This window comes from Cryptomeria japonica, chromosome 2, assembly GCF_030272615.1.
Source record: "Cryptomeria japonica chromosome 2, Sugi_1.0, whole genome shotgun sequence".
Classification (NCBI taxonomy): domain Eukaryota; kingdom Viridiplantae; phylum Streptophyta; class Pinopsida; order Cupressales; family Cupressaceae; genus Cryptomeria; species Cryptomeria japonica.
In genome coordinates this window covers 197,826,511-197,843,215 of record NC_081406.1, presented here as the reverse complement: position 1 = coordinate 197,843,215, position 16,705 = coordinate 197,826,511, and the positions used below count along the sequence as shown (strand labels likewise).

Sequence of the window (16,705 nt, the reverse complement as noted above, 5' to 3'; positions counted from 1 at the left end):
TTTCAGACAGACTTACATGTCAAATCTGAAACAGCTTCTGCTCCAAGATTTCTATGGTAATATGTGATGGGAGCTCTGGAATACATTTTAATCAAAGGCTTAAAATGCCTCTCTCCTTGACCTGTCCACTAAAACCTCCTTGTGGGCTTCCAGGAGGGAGTCACATACACAAAATCAGTGTCTCACTCGGTGTTGACCTAAACACCTTCGTTTATCATTACCAATTGTCTACTTCTAAACAAATTTAATGAATTATCGTACAAAGATAAATCCATTACGAAACATACATTAAAAAAAATTGTAAACAATGTATGTTCAGAGTTCTCAAGCACTCAAAAACAACAAACATCCACTAACACCTCCTTGTGGGCTTCCAGGAGGGAGTCACATACACAAAAGCAGTGTCTCACTCGGTGTTGACCTAAACACCTTCGTTTATCATTACCAATTGTCTACTTCTGAACAAATTTAATAAATTATCGTACAAAGATAAATCCATTACGAAACATACATTAAAAAAAATTGTAAACAATGTATGTTCAGAGTTCTCAAGCACTCAAAAACAACAAATATCTTGGGTGTGCATTCCAAGAAAAGGTTAAATAATTGATGCTATATTTACTAATGCTTCTTATGCCAAGCAACATATTAATGCAAATGTCCTACACATTATAAAGAAGGATGTATAGATGATTATCTGCAACTCAAGAAATAACTTGACCCAGCAACTTATATATCCAAAAAGTTGATGAATATACATATATTTTATCACGTGGAAACATATTACAAAAATATATAACACAAAATCATTACCAAGATATTTGTTATAAAACTAAGGAGCAAAAGGCTCCTTAAATAAGAATTACAAAAGCTTTATCCGTAAAGGATAAGAGCAACGACTAGTAAATCAAAGGATAAGAACTTAACTAAAAGAATAAAGAGAATATTCCTGAAGTCAACTTATATATCCAAAAAGTTGATGAATATACATATATTTTATCACATGGAAACATATTACAAAAATATATAACACAAAATCATTACCAAGATATTTGTTATAAAACTAAGGAGCAAAAGGCTCCTTAAATAAGAATTACAAAAGCTTTATCCGTAAAGGATAAGAGCAACGACTAGTAAATCAAAGGATAAGAACTTAACTAAGAGAATAAAGAGAATATTCTATCCTAAAGACTCAATTGACAATTATATACTAAATATTCCTATCAACTTTAACACCCTCTCTTAATGGTCAATCTACTAACACCAAGTTTATCCCAAGAATTTACAAATTTGCCAAGACTCAAAGACTTGGTAAGAATGTTTGTAGTTTGATACTCAGTTGGACAATACGAGAAAATCACTGATCCATCTTCTACAAGTTGCCTTATGAAATGGCAATAAAATTCCACAAGTTTGGTAAACTCATGGAAGAATGGATTCTTGACAAGCTTTAGCACCCCTTGATTGTCACAAAACAAGAGTGAAGGCTCTACTTGAGGCATTTTCACTTCTAAAAGCATCCATCTTAGCCATACTATCTCACATGTTGCTTTTGTTGTTCATCAATACTCTACTTTTGTCGAGGAAGATTTAAAACATATCCAAAAGTGGATTTTTTGTCAACAACAAAACCTGCCCAAGTTGAATCTATGACACCTAGAAGAAATACCAAAGTCAAGTGTCCCTTTCACATATCTTGATACTGTCTTTGTTGCAACCCAATGTTCTGCCTTTATGGTTGTCATGAATCTAGAAATGAAACTCACAACATAGCTCAAGTCAGGTCTAGCAGGTGTAAGATAGATGAATCTGCCCACTAGTTGCCCAAATGTTGACCAATTTACTACCTTTTGGGTCTGTTTTGGGTGAAAGCTTCAACTTTTTCTCCATAGATATAGACGAAATTTTGCAATCTATCATTATAAATTTGTTGAGCAAACTCTTGGCATATTTAAATTAAGAAATAAAAATACCACCCACCTATTTGCCAAACTTCTACACTTGGGCAGTAATGTAAGAGACCTAAATCAATCATGTCAAAAGGTTGTACTCAAATTACATTTGATATGTTCAATCAAATTTGTCTCACTACTTAAAAGGATGATATCATCTACATAAATATCTAGTGGAATAATCTCATTGCCTACCCTTTTGACATACGCTTAATTGTACCATGTCCTGGGTGCCTACTTTAGGCCATATGGAGCTTTCTTCTTTACATACCTAATGGTCTTGTTGACGGGTGTTTTGTGACCACACCAACACAGAATAAAGTTTTCCAACAATCACTTTATCCTCTCCTGATCAAACTCCAATGTATGCTAAGATTGTGATAAGTTCATACAATTGACTCCAAGGTTCTGATTATACAATGGATGTGAACTCAGTTGGCTTGATGTGAAATGCAGGTAGTCCAAGGGGACTTACGCACACTTAAAGAAGATTTAGGCAAATTTGTAACTTCAAGGATATTCTCGAGAATGATTTGGCAATGAAATAACTCTTTTTGGGGACTTTTCGATTGGAAAATGCTGAAAGTAAAATAGGAAGGGGTTAGGAAAACTACTCTAAATCTAAGATCTCAGTAGATAGCAATGATTCAGGTGAGATCTACCACACTTCACTTCGCCACTAGAAGACAATTGCATGGAGCGGGTGCAGTCTTCAAAGGTTTTGTTTGAAAGATTTTAAACCATTGATGAACACCATCAGAGAACAATGTTCATCCCACAATTTAGATTAAGCGCACACATAAAATAGCTCAATCCAACCTTGCACTGTTGATAAAAATCATCTATCAACAAAAGGTATGAGAAAGCGATCTTCACCTTAAAACACTGCAATCAACCTTGTTCATCTAAATGCTTAAAATAAATCTAAGTGAGGAAAGTGAAACAATGCAAGCTACAAAATAACACAAGTGTATACCATCAGAGAACAATATATCACCATTTATTACTTCAATAGCTTATCGCAACAATTTCATACGATCTCCCCCCTTTACAAATGAAGGGGTGACCCCTTTTTATAGGCCTCCAAGAGGAAAATGGACGACCTGGATTACAAACCGATCAACGACTAAGATTAAACATGCAAACCCTAACCAATAAATTCCCAAATTCATGATGCCACATAGTGGGAATAAACATTAATGATGCATCGTGCCCATTAGTCAATTGCTCTTTGCTTAAAATGGCACCCATAATGCATTAAATACCCCTTACATTCAAAAAGTCACCCATTATGTAATTGATGCACCATCATCTCCAAAATCGGCCACTGTGCATTAAATGCACCACTATCTCCTTATGACAAACGCCATAAGGAGATAGCGGTGCATTGAATTAGCCACCACTTGGTCAAACATTCCCAACAATAAATGCGCCACTATGCCATCATGCGGTCAAAAGATTCTCTTCCAAAAATGGACGACCATTATCTCTTTCATTGATGGCGAATGCAATGAATCCAGCAATGAGGGCTTCCAATTCTCCTACTGAGACACTTGGCACATTCTCCATCTCGAACTCCAGCAAGGAAATACCTTCTTCACACTCAGAGAAAAACTTCTCCCAACTTGCACTCGCCTCTTGAGTTCTTCGCATCGTGTTGGAGTAAAAGGAAACATTCTCCAAATGTTCCTTGGAAAAAGATTCCACAAAGAAGTACTCGTACAATATGTCCTTCACGAAGTCAACTATCAACTCCTTAGTCAACCTTCTAGCAAATAATGCCTCAATTGCGTTGAGGACTTCTCCTTGTATCTTCTTGACTAAGTCTTTCAATGATGTAGACTTCATTCTGAATCTTTCAAAAGATTCCTTTCCAGTGCAGACGACATAGAACCATCGTGGGAAGTCATAAATTCATTCTCTTGGACAACCTTTCAACCAATCAAAGTCTGCCTACGAACTTTCATCAATGCTAAGTTGCAGAATTGTCAAATCCTAATAAATATGCACATCTTCCCATGAACTATCCACAGTCTCAAGCTTGTTCAGGATAGCCTGGATTCTCCAGTGGAATTGAGCCAAGTCTTCAATGAATTTTCCAGTCAAAGCGAAGACATCTTCCACCCATTCCTTAGAATATTGAACTCTTCTCCTTATTTCTTCAATGTCATTAATGGATTCCTTGGGAAGAGAAGGGGGAAGAACAAAGAATGGATCTTCCTCCTGAGAGGATGCTTTAGGCTCCGCACATACTCACACAAGGCCCTATTTTCGATTTTCAGCCTCTTAGTCTTTTCCTCCATCTTTTTCATTTGCTCTTTCAGTGCTAAGGAAGATTCATCAAAATCTTCCACCACTTGTGTCGTGGAAGCACGCCCCAAATTGACTTCTCTGATCTCATATTCATCAAACATGATTTGACTTCTATCCTTTTCCACCCTGAGCACAGCTAAATGCAATATCCTGGAACTTGTCTCGTCTCTTGTAATCTTGGAAAACTTCCTAGCTGCCTTCTTCTCTGATGGCTTATCTATTTTGTTCAGAAGTTCTTCAAATTCTTGTACAGGATCCATATCTTCCTCTAGCTCCTTCCTCATCCTTTCTTTCAGCCAATCTGGAGTGGTTTTTGGTTGATCATGAACTTCCATCTACTCCTATTCCTGCAAAACTTCCTCTAAGTCTCCGAGAATTGTTTCAATGAAACAATCTTGACCCTGTTGTTCTTGATTAGGAGGAATTTATAGCCTTTGATTCTCTTGTTGAACATGTCAATGGGAAGCATGGATGCTGATAATATCTTGCGCTTGTGCATTGTTAGGAATATTTTCTAATGGCCAACTCCTTGCAACTTCATGTGTGAACATCTCAACTTCGTGCACACTGGAAGAACTAGTTGGTGATTGTGCTTCCTCTATCCTTGGCCTTTTTTGTTGCGGCTCCTTCGGCTGAATTTCTTCTCTTCTTTGTTTGTGACTGCCTAGGAACATTTTTCTCTTTTCCTTGCTCTGTTCCTTCCTGTGAAATTTCTCCTTCTCCAACTTGGGCACCTACTAATCCCTCTATTGCTTCGCTATGGTAATCCAAGCTTCCCATCAACTAGTAGGTCATGTGAACATTACGCCTAGTAAACTTTAGGACTGGTTTACTTAAAACATTTAGATCATCAACTTCTGGCTCTAACCAATCTGAGGCCTAAATAGGCCTATCCTTTAGATTTTCATACTCCGGTTGAACCACATTTTCATCTTCCTTAACCTGATCTGGCACCTGAATAACTTCACAAAGTCTTATCATGTCAAGGGATAATGTGGAAAACCTCCTTTTCCTGAATTCAAAATCATCCCTAGCATTTGCCCAGTAATCCTCCAATTGGATTTTATGCTTGTGCTTCATTTTGGCAACCATTCTTATCTTGTTGTACGAATCAAAATAGGATTTGGTTGTATGGGATGTCAGGTGATAGAATGCCAATTCATCTATGGAATTCTCAACCGCCGCCAAAGTAAGACACATTTCTGCATAATCGCCTAGGACAATTGGAGATTCAATGGACATCTTTTTCTTCGTCTTTTGGTTTTCGTCGTAGGCAATCAATTGCCTGGTGAGCTCTAGCAGCACCATCTTGTCAGTTGGATACCTCGGTAGCTTATGCGGTTGAAAAGAAAACCCTTGGACTCGGATGTAGGTAAACTTTGGAAATTGAATGTACCAAGCTCCGAACTTCCGTATCAACTTTTTGGCTTCCTACGACAACCTTGTGTGGAGTCCACCCTATAATAATCTAGTTATGTGCATTATGAAGGTGTTGTTGACTAACTTAAAAGAAGTAGTACTATACAAGTGCAACTGCGGATAGCACTCGTGGACTTTCAACTGTCCTGGTGGACATCCCATGGGTCCCTTTCTTGGTAAGCCATTGAATTTGCCCATTCTTGCCAGCGAATAGATGACATATGAACTCATATAAAAAGATTGGGTCTGCTTTTGCTTCAAATTCTTCAGCTGCTCATGCAAGTAATGGTTGATCGATCTTGCCCAATCCACTATCCCATTGCCTTCATGCAAGTAATGGTTGATCAATCTTGCCCAATCCACTATCCCATAATTCTGCTCAACATCAACACAAGGTCGGCATACTCTCGCTTAAGATCAAAGTTGGTGATCTGCTTGGGCATCTTGGAAATATGCGGTTTTGACTTTTGCATCCAAACCTTGTTAATTATTCCAGCACATCTTTCGATGCCAGCATCATAGATCATCGCTGCTCTCTTTGGTTTTGTAAGTCATGGATTGGTATGTCGGGATCCCGAATGTCTCTCCAATTGCCTTAGCTATCGAGTTGGCCAAGAGCTTGCCATCCGATGCCAAAATTACTCCTCTCAACATTATAGTGTTTCGTGCATTCCATAATCAGCTCCAGGAATTGGAAGGTTGGAGGGAAACCGGCAGTCGCAACAATTCCGCTCTTGACACTCTTGGTGGCAATGACTGATGGAGCACGTCCTGTCGTTCAAAAAAATTTGTTCTGGAATTCTCCCAATTGGAAAGTTCCTAAGTTGGTGTCACTGATTTCCTTCCACTTTGAAATAATCTTTGATTTTGGAAGGAATCCTTTTAGTTCATTCTTGAATTGTGCCTACCGAGAAGTGTTCGCAGCTTTGTTGGATTCCGCCATTCCTACAAACAAAATAAATAACATTAAACATAAGGAATTTCAATAAATCGATGAAGAAGGAATTCTAGCCTGTAAATTCCAAACTTGGAATAAAATAAAACCTCCAAGAACAAGAACTAAAAAAACTTTGCTTCAAACTTTTCTCCACTTCTCTCTAACTTTAATTTTCTCCAATAACCGTTGTGAGAAATGAATTTCCATCCATCACATAAATGGAAATCTCTTACCAAGTTGCTAAGTTGGGGGAAGTTTAAAATTGGTAGTTGCATTTAAAATGTGTTATGTTTCCCTTGACAACTCACCATGCAAACGGGTCCCGCCACCAATGTGGAGTTCAAAAATGAGAATTTCTAAAAATTCTCGATTTGTGTCATAAATGTGGAATATTCCCTTTGCATGTCGCCAACTCATATATTGCAAAAATCTTTCCATTTTGGATTCATAAAGATATTTTGAAAGATTTTCCTTCCTCAAAAGAATTTAGACAATTTTATCCACTTCGGTAGGAATCCTATTCGATTGGATTTTCGGGAGAGAAAATTCTTGTAGAGAGAATTTTTATCCTTAAGGAATTTTCTCGTGTTCTTGTACTTATCTTGTTCTGAAGGAGATTTTCAATCAATCCATCACTTTTCCAGTTTTTGAGGAATTCTTTCTATCTTGAGCTCTGGAATTTAGGAGAGAATTTCTCACTTATCAAATTTTTTGAATTTTCTCGTGCCTTGGAATTTCTTCATCTTGGGAGTAATTTTCTCCTTGGGAAGAAATTTCTTTGAATTTTGGAATTTTTCCCTCACCATGAGTTCTTTTCCGAATTTTGTCCTTGGTGATGGAATTTCATCATTGGAGGAAAATTCCTCCCTAACCTTGTTTGGGCAATATAACCTCTTTCTTGGGTGTTATTTATCCTAAGGATTCTGGAAAAAAAACTTGGAATTCCTCCTTTTCTTCATTTTGGTGCTTCATTACCTGTTTGGGTGTTGATTCCATATGCAAGAGGATTTGACCCTTGGAAGCAAATTCCTTCCACACCCTGATTTGGCGCCCTATCTTGTCTTTGGGCGGAATTTCCATGTGAAGGAAGAATTTTGATGTTTCAAGGAATTCCTCCTTGACCCGAGTTTGTCGCCCATGCTCAAGCTAGAGCACTATTTCCATATGGTGCAGGAAAATGTGCTTTGGAGGAAAATTCCTCCTTACCCCTTTTCTAGCACTCACTCATTAACTTGGACGGCATTTTACTAGAGTGCAGGAATTTAGATTTTCAAGAAATTCCTCCTTGACCCTTGTTTGGCACCCATGCTCAAGTTAGAGTGCTATTTCCACTTGGAGGAGGAATTTAGGATATTCTTGCTTTTCCTCCTTCCTACCATTTTGGCGCCCATTCTCATCCTTGGGCGGAATTTCCATGTGGTGAAGGATTTCTTGCCTTGGGGAAATTTTCCTCTTGTACCCTCATTTGGCACCCCTTACTAGACTTGGACGGATTTTGACCAAGGAGGAGGATTTTTAAGTTTGGGAGGAAATTCCTCCTGCACCTCTTTCTAGCGCCCATTTCACATCTAGAGCGCCATTTTCATGTGATGGAGGATTTTTGGAAGTCTTAAACTTTCCTCCTCTTCCTTGATTTAGTGCCCAAACTCATTCCTGGAGCGCTCCCTGAGCATGATGAAGTTATTTCCACTTGATCTTCATTCGGAGTGCATTATGACAAACTTAGAAATTTTTTCAGACTTGTCCATTTTCCAGATTTGGATGCCATTTTAAGATTAGAGTGGATTTCTCTTGCCTTAGAACAATTTTCATGCTTTTTCCACTTCAGGAAAGAACTTCATATTTAGTCATTTTTCTAATCACTTGTCTGCTTTTTCAACTTTCCGTATTCAGATCTGGATTTTCAGGAATGCTCTGCCTTCAGTGTCCTAACCATTGCTTGAGATGGACCTGCCAAAAACAGACTTACTAAAAATAGTATGTACTTCAAAACATCAAATTAGGGCAAACCGAGATAGGGTGACACTAAAAATAGTAAGTTTGATTTTTGGCAAAACTAGGCCAATCTGGGATGCAATAAAACTTACTAAAAATAGTAAGTGATCAGAATTCGCTCAAATTTCACTAGTAGCTTCCTTGGAAGGTCTTGACTTTATTGCAACGTTCAAATTTTCCAAAACCCTAAGGAAATGACCTCGAATCTAAGTCTAAAGGGAAAAACCCTAAAATAGACAAAACGGGTTCCAGACTAAGTCAAATTCGCTCAAAACACTTGCAAATCTGATCAAAATTCATCAAAAACACTTGCAAACTAGGGAGACCGAAGGGACTGCTGCGAATAGACATGAAAAACCAAAACCAAAAGACCAAGAGGACCTAAAAAGTAGGGGGTCCCCATTTGGAAGGGGACGATGTGTGATTAGGTCACAACAGGTCCTTTCCTACAACTTGAAAGCCCTAAGGCTAAGACATGTAGACTTCTTCCTCCAAGTTGCCACTAAGGAAGGCACTTTTTACATCCATTTGATGGACTTTCTAGCCAAATTGAGCTGCCATGGCCAAAACTAAACGCATGGTACTTGTCTTTGTTTAAAGAGCAAAGGTCTCCTTGTAGTCAATACTTGCTCTTTGTGAGAACTCTTCTACAACCAATCATTCTCTGTGATTGTCAAGTGTACCATCAACTATGTACTTGACTTTGTACATACATTTGCAGCCAATGGATTTCTTCACTGGTGAAGGATCGGAAATAACCCAAGTCCTACATTTCATTAGACTCTTATGTTCGGTTTCCATAGCCCTTTCCCATTTGGGCTTTCCTTTTACCTCCACAAAATCTCGAGGCTCATGAACTCACTGAAGATTTGTCAAAATAGCAAAGTCAATCATGTTCTTGCTCTTGCCTCCGAAATATCTACCCTTGATTGTTTCATCATTCCGAACATCACCAATGATGTTTTCCCATCACTTTGGTCTCTTTTAAGGAGTGTCTTCAGCCAAATCACTATTGTCACCATGATTTGGGCTTCCTATTTCTATCTCATCCAAATGTTGATCCAAGTTATCATCAAGAAAGAATTCTTCTAGTACTATTACCTACCTAGGAGACTCATTCTCAAAAATCCACCTTTCAAGTGGAGCCATAAAAGTTGAACACATGGATCCTTATGCTTAATAGGCTGATCTTCAGTTATCTCTGAAGAGAGTTGAAAAGGTCCAACTTCATCAATCACAACATCCCTACTGAAAGTCAAGTGGTCAACGTCAACATCAATCTTCCTGTAGGCTTTAGAAATTTCATTGTACCCCATAAGAATTAACGCCATACTCTTAGGGTCTCACTTCATTCTCTTTGCATCTGGAATCCAAACATATGCGATAAACCGAAGACCTTAAGATGACTCACTATGGGTTTCCTCCCAAACTAAGCTTACTCTAGGGCCATATCATTCATTGCTAGTGTCGGAGACTTGTTGAGTAGATAAACAATAGTTCAACTAATCTCTGCCCAAAACTTCTTGGGAACACTCTTGTTCTCCAACATACACCAAGCCATCTTTGTAATTATACAATTCCTTCTCTAAACTACTCCATTTTGTTGGGCAATATAGGGTGTAGTGTATTGCCTCTTGATTTCATGATTAGCACAAAAGTTATTGACTTTGTTTGGATAGAATTCACATCCATTATCAAATCTAAAAGTTATGATGTCGCATCTTGACACTTTCTCTACTAATGATTTGAACTTTTGAAATTCCTTAAAGACATTTGATTTTGACTTCAAGAAAGACAACCACATTTTCCTATTGTAATCATCAACAAATAAAAGAAAGTACCTGACATTAGTGACTGAAGACATATTCATTAGTCCACAAATGTTTGCATGAACCACGTATAGGACTCTCGAGGCTCTCCAAGCCTATTGATCTTAAAGAGTTATATGATGCTTCCTTGTTTGGTAAGCTCCACAAACACCCTATATCTACTACCGGATGTCAAGTAATCCCTCTACGAAATTCTTGAGGCTCTCCAAGGCTGTCCATCTAAAAGAGTTCTATGATGATTCCTTGTTTGGCAAGCTCCGCAAACACCTAGTATCTGTTGCAAGATGTCAGGTAATCCTTTTACCAAATTCTCTCATGCCAACTAAGAGAGGTAGGATAAATTGAGGTGCACATACCACTGATGCCATAGTGTACTAATATTAGAGGCATCGTGGACTACCAATGCATGCTCTAAAATCTATCCAATATCAACAAGTCGATACAATCTATGATCTTCGACACTGATAGCAATGGTTTTCTTTGATTCCTTGTCAACTAGATAGCATTAGTGTTTGCTAAATATGACATCCAAATTGGGACAAATGCACATTATTTGACTCACAAATAGTAAATTGAGCTCCATTCCCAAGATAGTACATATTGAGAAAAATGGGTTTTTCTCTCCTAAAGATATATGCACATTTCCTTTGCCAATTGTGTACTCCTCACCACCACCAAGTGTCACTAAATCTGAGTAAGTTTTATAATCCACGAACCAATCTTTCTGCTCCAAAATCAATGTACAACACAAATGACTTTGAGTAATCTACTAGTCATTTGGCCATGAAAGAATACAAGGTTGATTCCTTCTCCTTAGAATGCTCTAAAACATGAGCCTTTGATGGAGGCCCTCCCTGGTTGGATTTCTTTTCAGCCAATCTCTGTCTGCAATACTTCTTCATGTGGCCCAAATGTGATATTTTTTAGATTCTTCAAAGTATCTTCATTATTCCCCTGTCCTTTCTTCTGAAGCCATTTGCCTTTGTCCTTGGCTACAAATGCATGTTCTACGTTGTATGTATCACTACCACTGCCAAATTGTTGCTTCCATCTGTCTTGTTGCAAGAGCTTATTGCAAAACTCTTTGAACTTAAGGCCAACATTGGTTAATGTGATACTGAGTGTCTCAATAAAATATTCATAGGCTCATGGTAAGTTTTTCAGCATTGTGACCACCATATATTTTTCCATCTTGTTAACAATTGATTGCAAATATCCTTGATCTTCATTACTCCTACAAAGTCATTTTCTCATCCATCATGATTGAGAAAAGCATATTTTTCAAGAAGAATGTCCTACCTTTATCTGAGGTCTTGTGCAAATCTCACAAGTGCTTCCAAATTTCTGCAAAGGTTTTGCATGTTTCAACCTCCAAAAGCATTTCATCAATCATGATAACTTTATTAGCATGGCGGCTCCTCGATCACACTCATCAAACTTGTCCCGATCTTTACTCACAACCTCTACCTGAGTGTCAATATTGACGACAATCTTATCAAGGCATTTGTATTCGAAGATCTTGAGCATGGGTTGCTTCCATGAGTTATAATTTTTGCCAATGAAACATTAGTTGCCTTCCAACATAACATTGAGTAATAAAGCCATCCCTCCCACAATTTTTAATTACGAAAAATGTAACCCCTTGCTGATGGAATGACCTACGAATTCTGCAAACCCTAGCAAAATGTCAAAAAAGGTGACCAAAACTCCCACAAAGTCAAAAAAATGACAAAAAATCACCACAATTTCTTCTATTACACGCCAAGTGTGCCCTATACAGACACATATTTGCCAAAAAATGTAAAAATATAACCCACAATTTTTGAAAAAATCATCAAAAAAACTCATTGCACTTTCTACCTTGGTCGTCTATTATCTTCCAATTCCTATTTTAGAAAACCATTCATGTTTTGAATTGAACAAGGTCACGATTTTGCAAATGAAAAAAAAATGACGCAATTTTCAAGAAGAGAAGTCACGATTTGTAGCAGAAAAAAATCGTGATTTAAGCAAAAAAATGCCACAGTTTACAAATGAAAAACCCACACAAATCCCTACACCAAACTGGCATGATTTTCACCTTGAATAAGGCCATGATTTTTACCACAAAAAAAACGTAAAATTTACACCCTAACTAATTTTGTACATCATACTATACCATACAATGTTCTAGTCCTTTTGTGTCACATACATGAGTCATCACTGCAAGATGACATAGAATTTCACGCGTTCATTGATCCCACGAAACTTGACTGATGCATCTTACAAAAATATATAACACTACCAAGATATTTGATATTCAAAAAAGGAGCGAACGTCTCCTTAAATAAGAGTTACAAAAGCTTTATCCATAAAGGATAAGAGCAACAACTAATAAAGCAAATGATAAGAACTTAACTAAAAGACTATTAAACTAAATGATAAGAATATTCCTAAAGTTATCCTGAAGACTAAATTGACCATTATATACTAAATATTGCAATAATACTTTGATAGAAGATAGGACTCAATACTCCAGATGTGGACCTTATCCAATGACTAAACAGGACAAGTCTTTAACAACTCTCTAGTCCACAAAGACATGGGTCAAGTAGGGAATGAGAAGAGAAAACATAATTGACTCTAAAAATTATAAAAGGAACAACCACGGATACTTTCAACTGTCTTAAGCATGTTGACTTTGTGTACTACCAATCCTAAAATAGCCCATGCTAGGTTTGCCTTCTAAAGACTATCAGTTTACATTTAGGAGTCATTTCCCAGGCCTTAAGAACAGAAAAATATCTTTGATATAGAATACTCTGGTGTGGTTTGGTCTTTAAACATGTTTTGCACCAGGCATGATTGAATTCTTCTTTCTATGGCTGCCCCAAATATTGGATCTCACATATAACCTAACATAATGACTCTCAAGCACCAACGATACAAGGAACATATGTAGTCCAGGGAAATCCCTAGAATAAGACACCCAAGCACCTTAGTTTTGCAGCACCTGACCCTCTTCTGTAAGAAGGAAGTCATGCATCCAAGAGCCTTGTACTGAATAAGTCTTAAGATATTATCTACAATTGAAGATGCTGATGCTACCAGAGAGTAAATTGTTGAATATGCTGATGCTACCAGAAGGTAAATTGTTGAACCTGCTGATGCTACCAGAAAGTAAATTGCATGTGACTGAAGAAAAATGATAGCATTGACATGAACCAACCTTCAATTTTGCACCGCTTAGCCATGCTTCCCCCAAGTATCATAGCACTAATTACTTCTGCAGCAATACTTTCAAAAAGATCAGCACCCCGAGCTGCACAATCACCTACATTGTCTCCAACCTGAATAGATGGGAAAAAAATGTCAAGTCGGACAACAATCATGAAAATACTAATTGTATTTCAAAGGACATTATCAAAATTGGCATACTAAGCTATGATGCAGAAACAAGAACCCTAATTACAATACAGAAATCCTTCTGATGATAATGTGTGGCCTTAACAAAGAATGAAGCACACAGAACATAATTTCCTTTGCTGCTCAATAATTGATTTTCTACAATTGTAAGACAAAAATATCATGCCCCTCTGACCTTACTGATGTCAAAAACTGATGTAAATTTTGGAAATTGACTTTGGCACTCACTTTTGTTTAATATGCTGAATGCTACATAATCAACACACATTACAAGCACACCTTTCATAAAGTGAGTAATAAATACAGAATCACGACAAATATAGGGAACTAAAACTCAAGAAACAAACAAGAATTTAGCACACTCAATTGGTGATTTTTTTATTGCTTTGGAAGGGTAGGCTACTGTTTGATCAAGTCAACCTCATTTATCATGATGAGGCCCACAATTACTAAAAATCTATACATTAAGTTTGGAAAATGTCAACTGTCCCTGCACACCATAGAAAAGAGACCAAACTAATTTTGCCTAACTGTCTTATACCAGAACTATTCTCCTTATAACTTGAGCTTTGTAAGTAATCTTCCAGGGCTGTGGTGAAGTTAGTTTTACATGAATTGTCCTCAATCTGAAGCTTAAGTTCTGCACAAGTTGACTATAGTAGCTTTATTGTCAATGTTTATCATCTTATTCATTTGAAATACTCAAAGAACATTCAATTAATTATATTTTGAAACATTTGTGCAAAAGCTAAGGCAGATTGTTACTGAATAGTGATAAAAAGATGATTTCTGGTTATAGAACACAGATAGCACTATACAGTATAAAGATCCCTTAGAAAAGGAAATTGAAAAGCTATTTTAACTGTCTAAATAGACAACTGTAAATTTAGAGAAAAGGTAATATAAGACATGGTGTAGTTTTAGAAATAAATCCAAGTAAGCTTGCACTTAATGATATAACACTGACTTAAATATATGTAATGGAGAAGAAGAGCATACTAAGTCAGCAATGACAGCAGGATTACGAGGATCATCCTCAGGGATCCCCTGCTCCACTTTACCAACCAAATCAGCTCCTACATCTGCTGCCTTTGTATATATTCCTCCACCAAGCTGGGCAAAAAGTGCCACAAACGAGGCCCCAAATCCATAACCAACAAGAAGAAGAGGCACTGTATATCAAAGATGATGTTATTAGAAGCCCAAGTTACAAACTTTCAGGATTCATCCACAAAACAATGATAAAAATTAATCTCTAGATTAGCTATTCTTTCATTAAATGACAGATTGAAGATCTTACATAAGCAACAAGGATCTAGATCAAAAGCTCTGGCTGGAAGTATATGAATTGGGACATTCATTAATGAAAGAAACATTCTGAATAATGCAAATTGTCAATAGTATAATGCATGCCCTCTGACTAAACACAATAACAACTTGTAATTATAGATTGCTACTCCCAGATGCTAATAATTGTTTACAGGTTTAAAGTATGGAAGCTTCAAAAGCATAAATTAGAAAACATATAAAGTAAATTGAAAACATATACTAATCCATATGGATATTGGTGAAGTAATTCAGAATGAAATACCACCTTCATCAAAAAAAATCCTATATCAAAGGTTTTGCACCAAGCTACATAAGTATGTATTCAGTAGCCTAAATAACAAAATAGAACAATCAAATTACAGCATAGAGACTTAACTTTATTGTGGCCCATAAATAAATGTATTGTCAAAAAAGGCAATAAATAATGAAGTTTCTCTCAGTAAATCAAAATGTACACCAACTGAAAAGTGTTTCAAATCTTACATTCGGTAACCTTCATGGAATTTGCCTGGTCCACCCCCAGATATACATAGAAGGTAGCATATAGAACTGCTACTCCCATGACTGCCATACCGACTACAATAATAGCTGAAAAGCCTCCTGCACGAGTGGCCACCTGCACTCAAGCTCAACAAAGAAATATCAGAGAAAGTTTCTGCTAATTACATTTACTCGAGACTCCCTTCAAAAATTGAGACAGGCTGAACCAGTGAATACCTGCAATGCTTCTCTTGCAGACCGTCTAGCAGCACTAGAAACCCTAACATTTGCACGCACAGACACCCACATACCAACATATCCTGCAATTCCTGAACATAATGCTCCGAGAAGGAAAGATATTACAGTTATGAAGGCTAATGATGACCTGTCAAAATATACAACTGTGTAAATATTTAGCAGAAAAAAACTGTGTACAATAGGTTACAGAAATATTAAGTAAAGCATCCACTAATATTGTCTCAAACTCAGGATGGATTTTTGCTTCCGTATTCACTTTACCTTTCAAGTCCGGATGATTGCTGCTGTGAAGTCGTATTTCTAAACATATAGATACCAAGAATGACAAATGCTAACAAGATTGCCATTTTTGAAATAGTACCATACTGGGTCCTAAAGAAACCCTCTGCCCCATCTCGAATTGCATCTGAAATCTGAATCAACATAGTAACAAGAGATATTGAAGCAGGTTTTTACTATATATAATAGCATGCACAATACCAGATATATATGCATTGGAAGTTCAAAACGCAATATGCCACAAGGTCCAGAGACTTGGCTATGTTCAGTACAATGAGCCTAATGTTGCAAGATACAACCATATTGAACATTACTTTAGAGTCTTAGACTACAAAGGCAGCATTTGAAACAAAACGTCCTGTTTCTCATTTCAATCACTTAGTTATAAGTATAGCCATCTCTTCTCAATTACTTTGTGTGAATATTAAATTCAAGATTTATGATTATTTCAGTAATTTCTGGGAGTAAAATAAACCCTCTAGAGGCCATTAGATATTGAGATTGTTCGG

The 16,705-nt window shown here is 37.1% G+C and overlaps 1 protein-coding gene across 3 annotated transcripts in view; it reads right to left on the bottom strand.

The window, feature by feature from the left end:
- Positions 1 to 16,705, bottom strand: part of LOC131072801 (pyrophosphate-energized membrane proton pump 2) — a 70,878-nt gene that overhangs the window by 46,522 nt on the left and 7,651 nt on the right. For all 3 annotated transcript variants that reach the window (XM_059216517.1, XM_058009058.2, XM_058009059.2), the window contains 5 exons: positions 16,179 to 16,330; positions 15,897 to 16,044; positions 15,663 to 15,795; positions 14,850 to 15,022; positions 13,654 to 13,774 (listed from right to left, as the gene is read on the bottom strand). In XM_059216517.1, the coding sequence (XP_059072500.1) occupies positions 13,654 to 13,774; positions 14,850 to 15,022; positions 15,663 to 15,795; positions 15,897 to 16,044; positions 16,179 to 16,330 (727 nt within the window). The remainder of the gene's footprint in view (positions 1 to 13,653; positions 13,775 to 14,849; positions 15,023 to 15,662; positions 15,796 to 15,896; positions 16,045 to 16,178; positions 16,331 to 16,705) is intronic.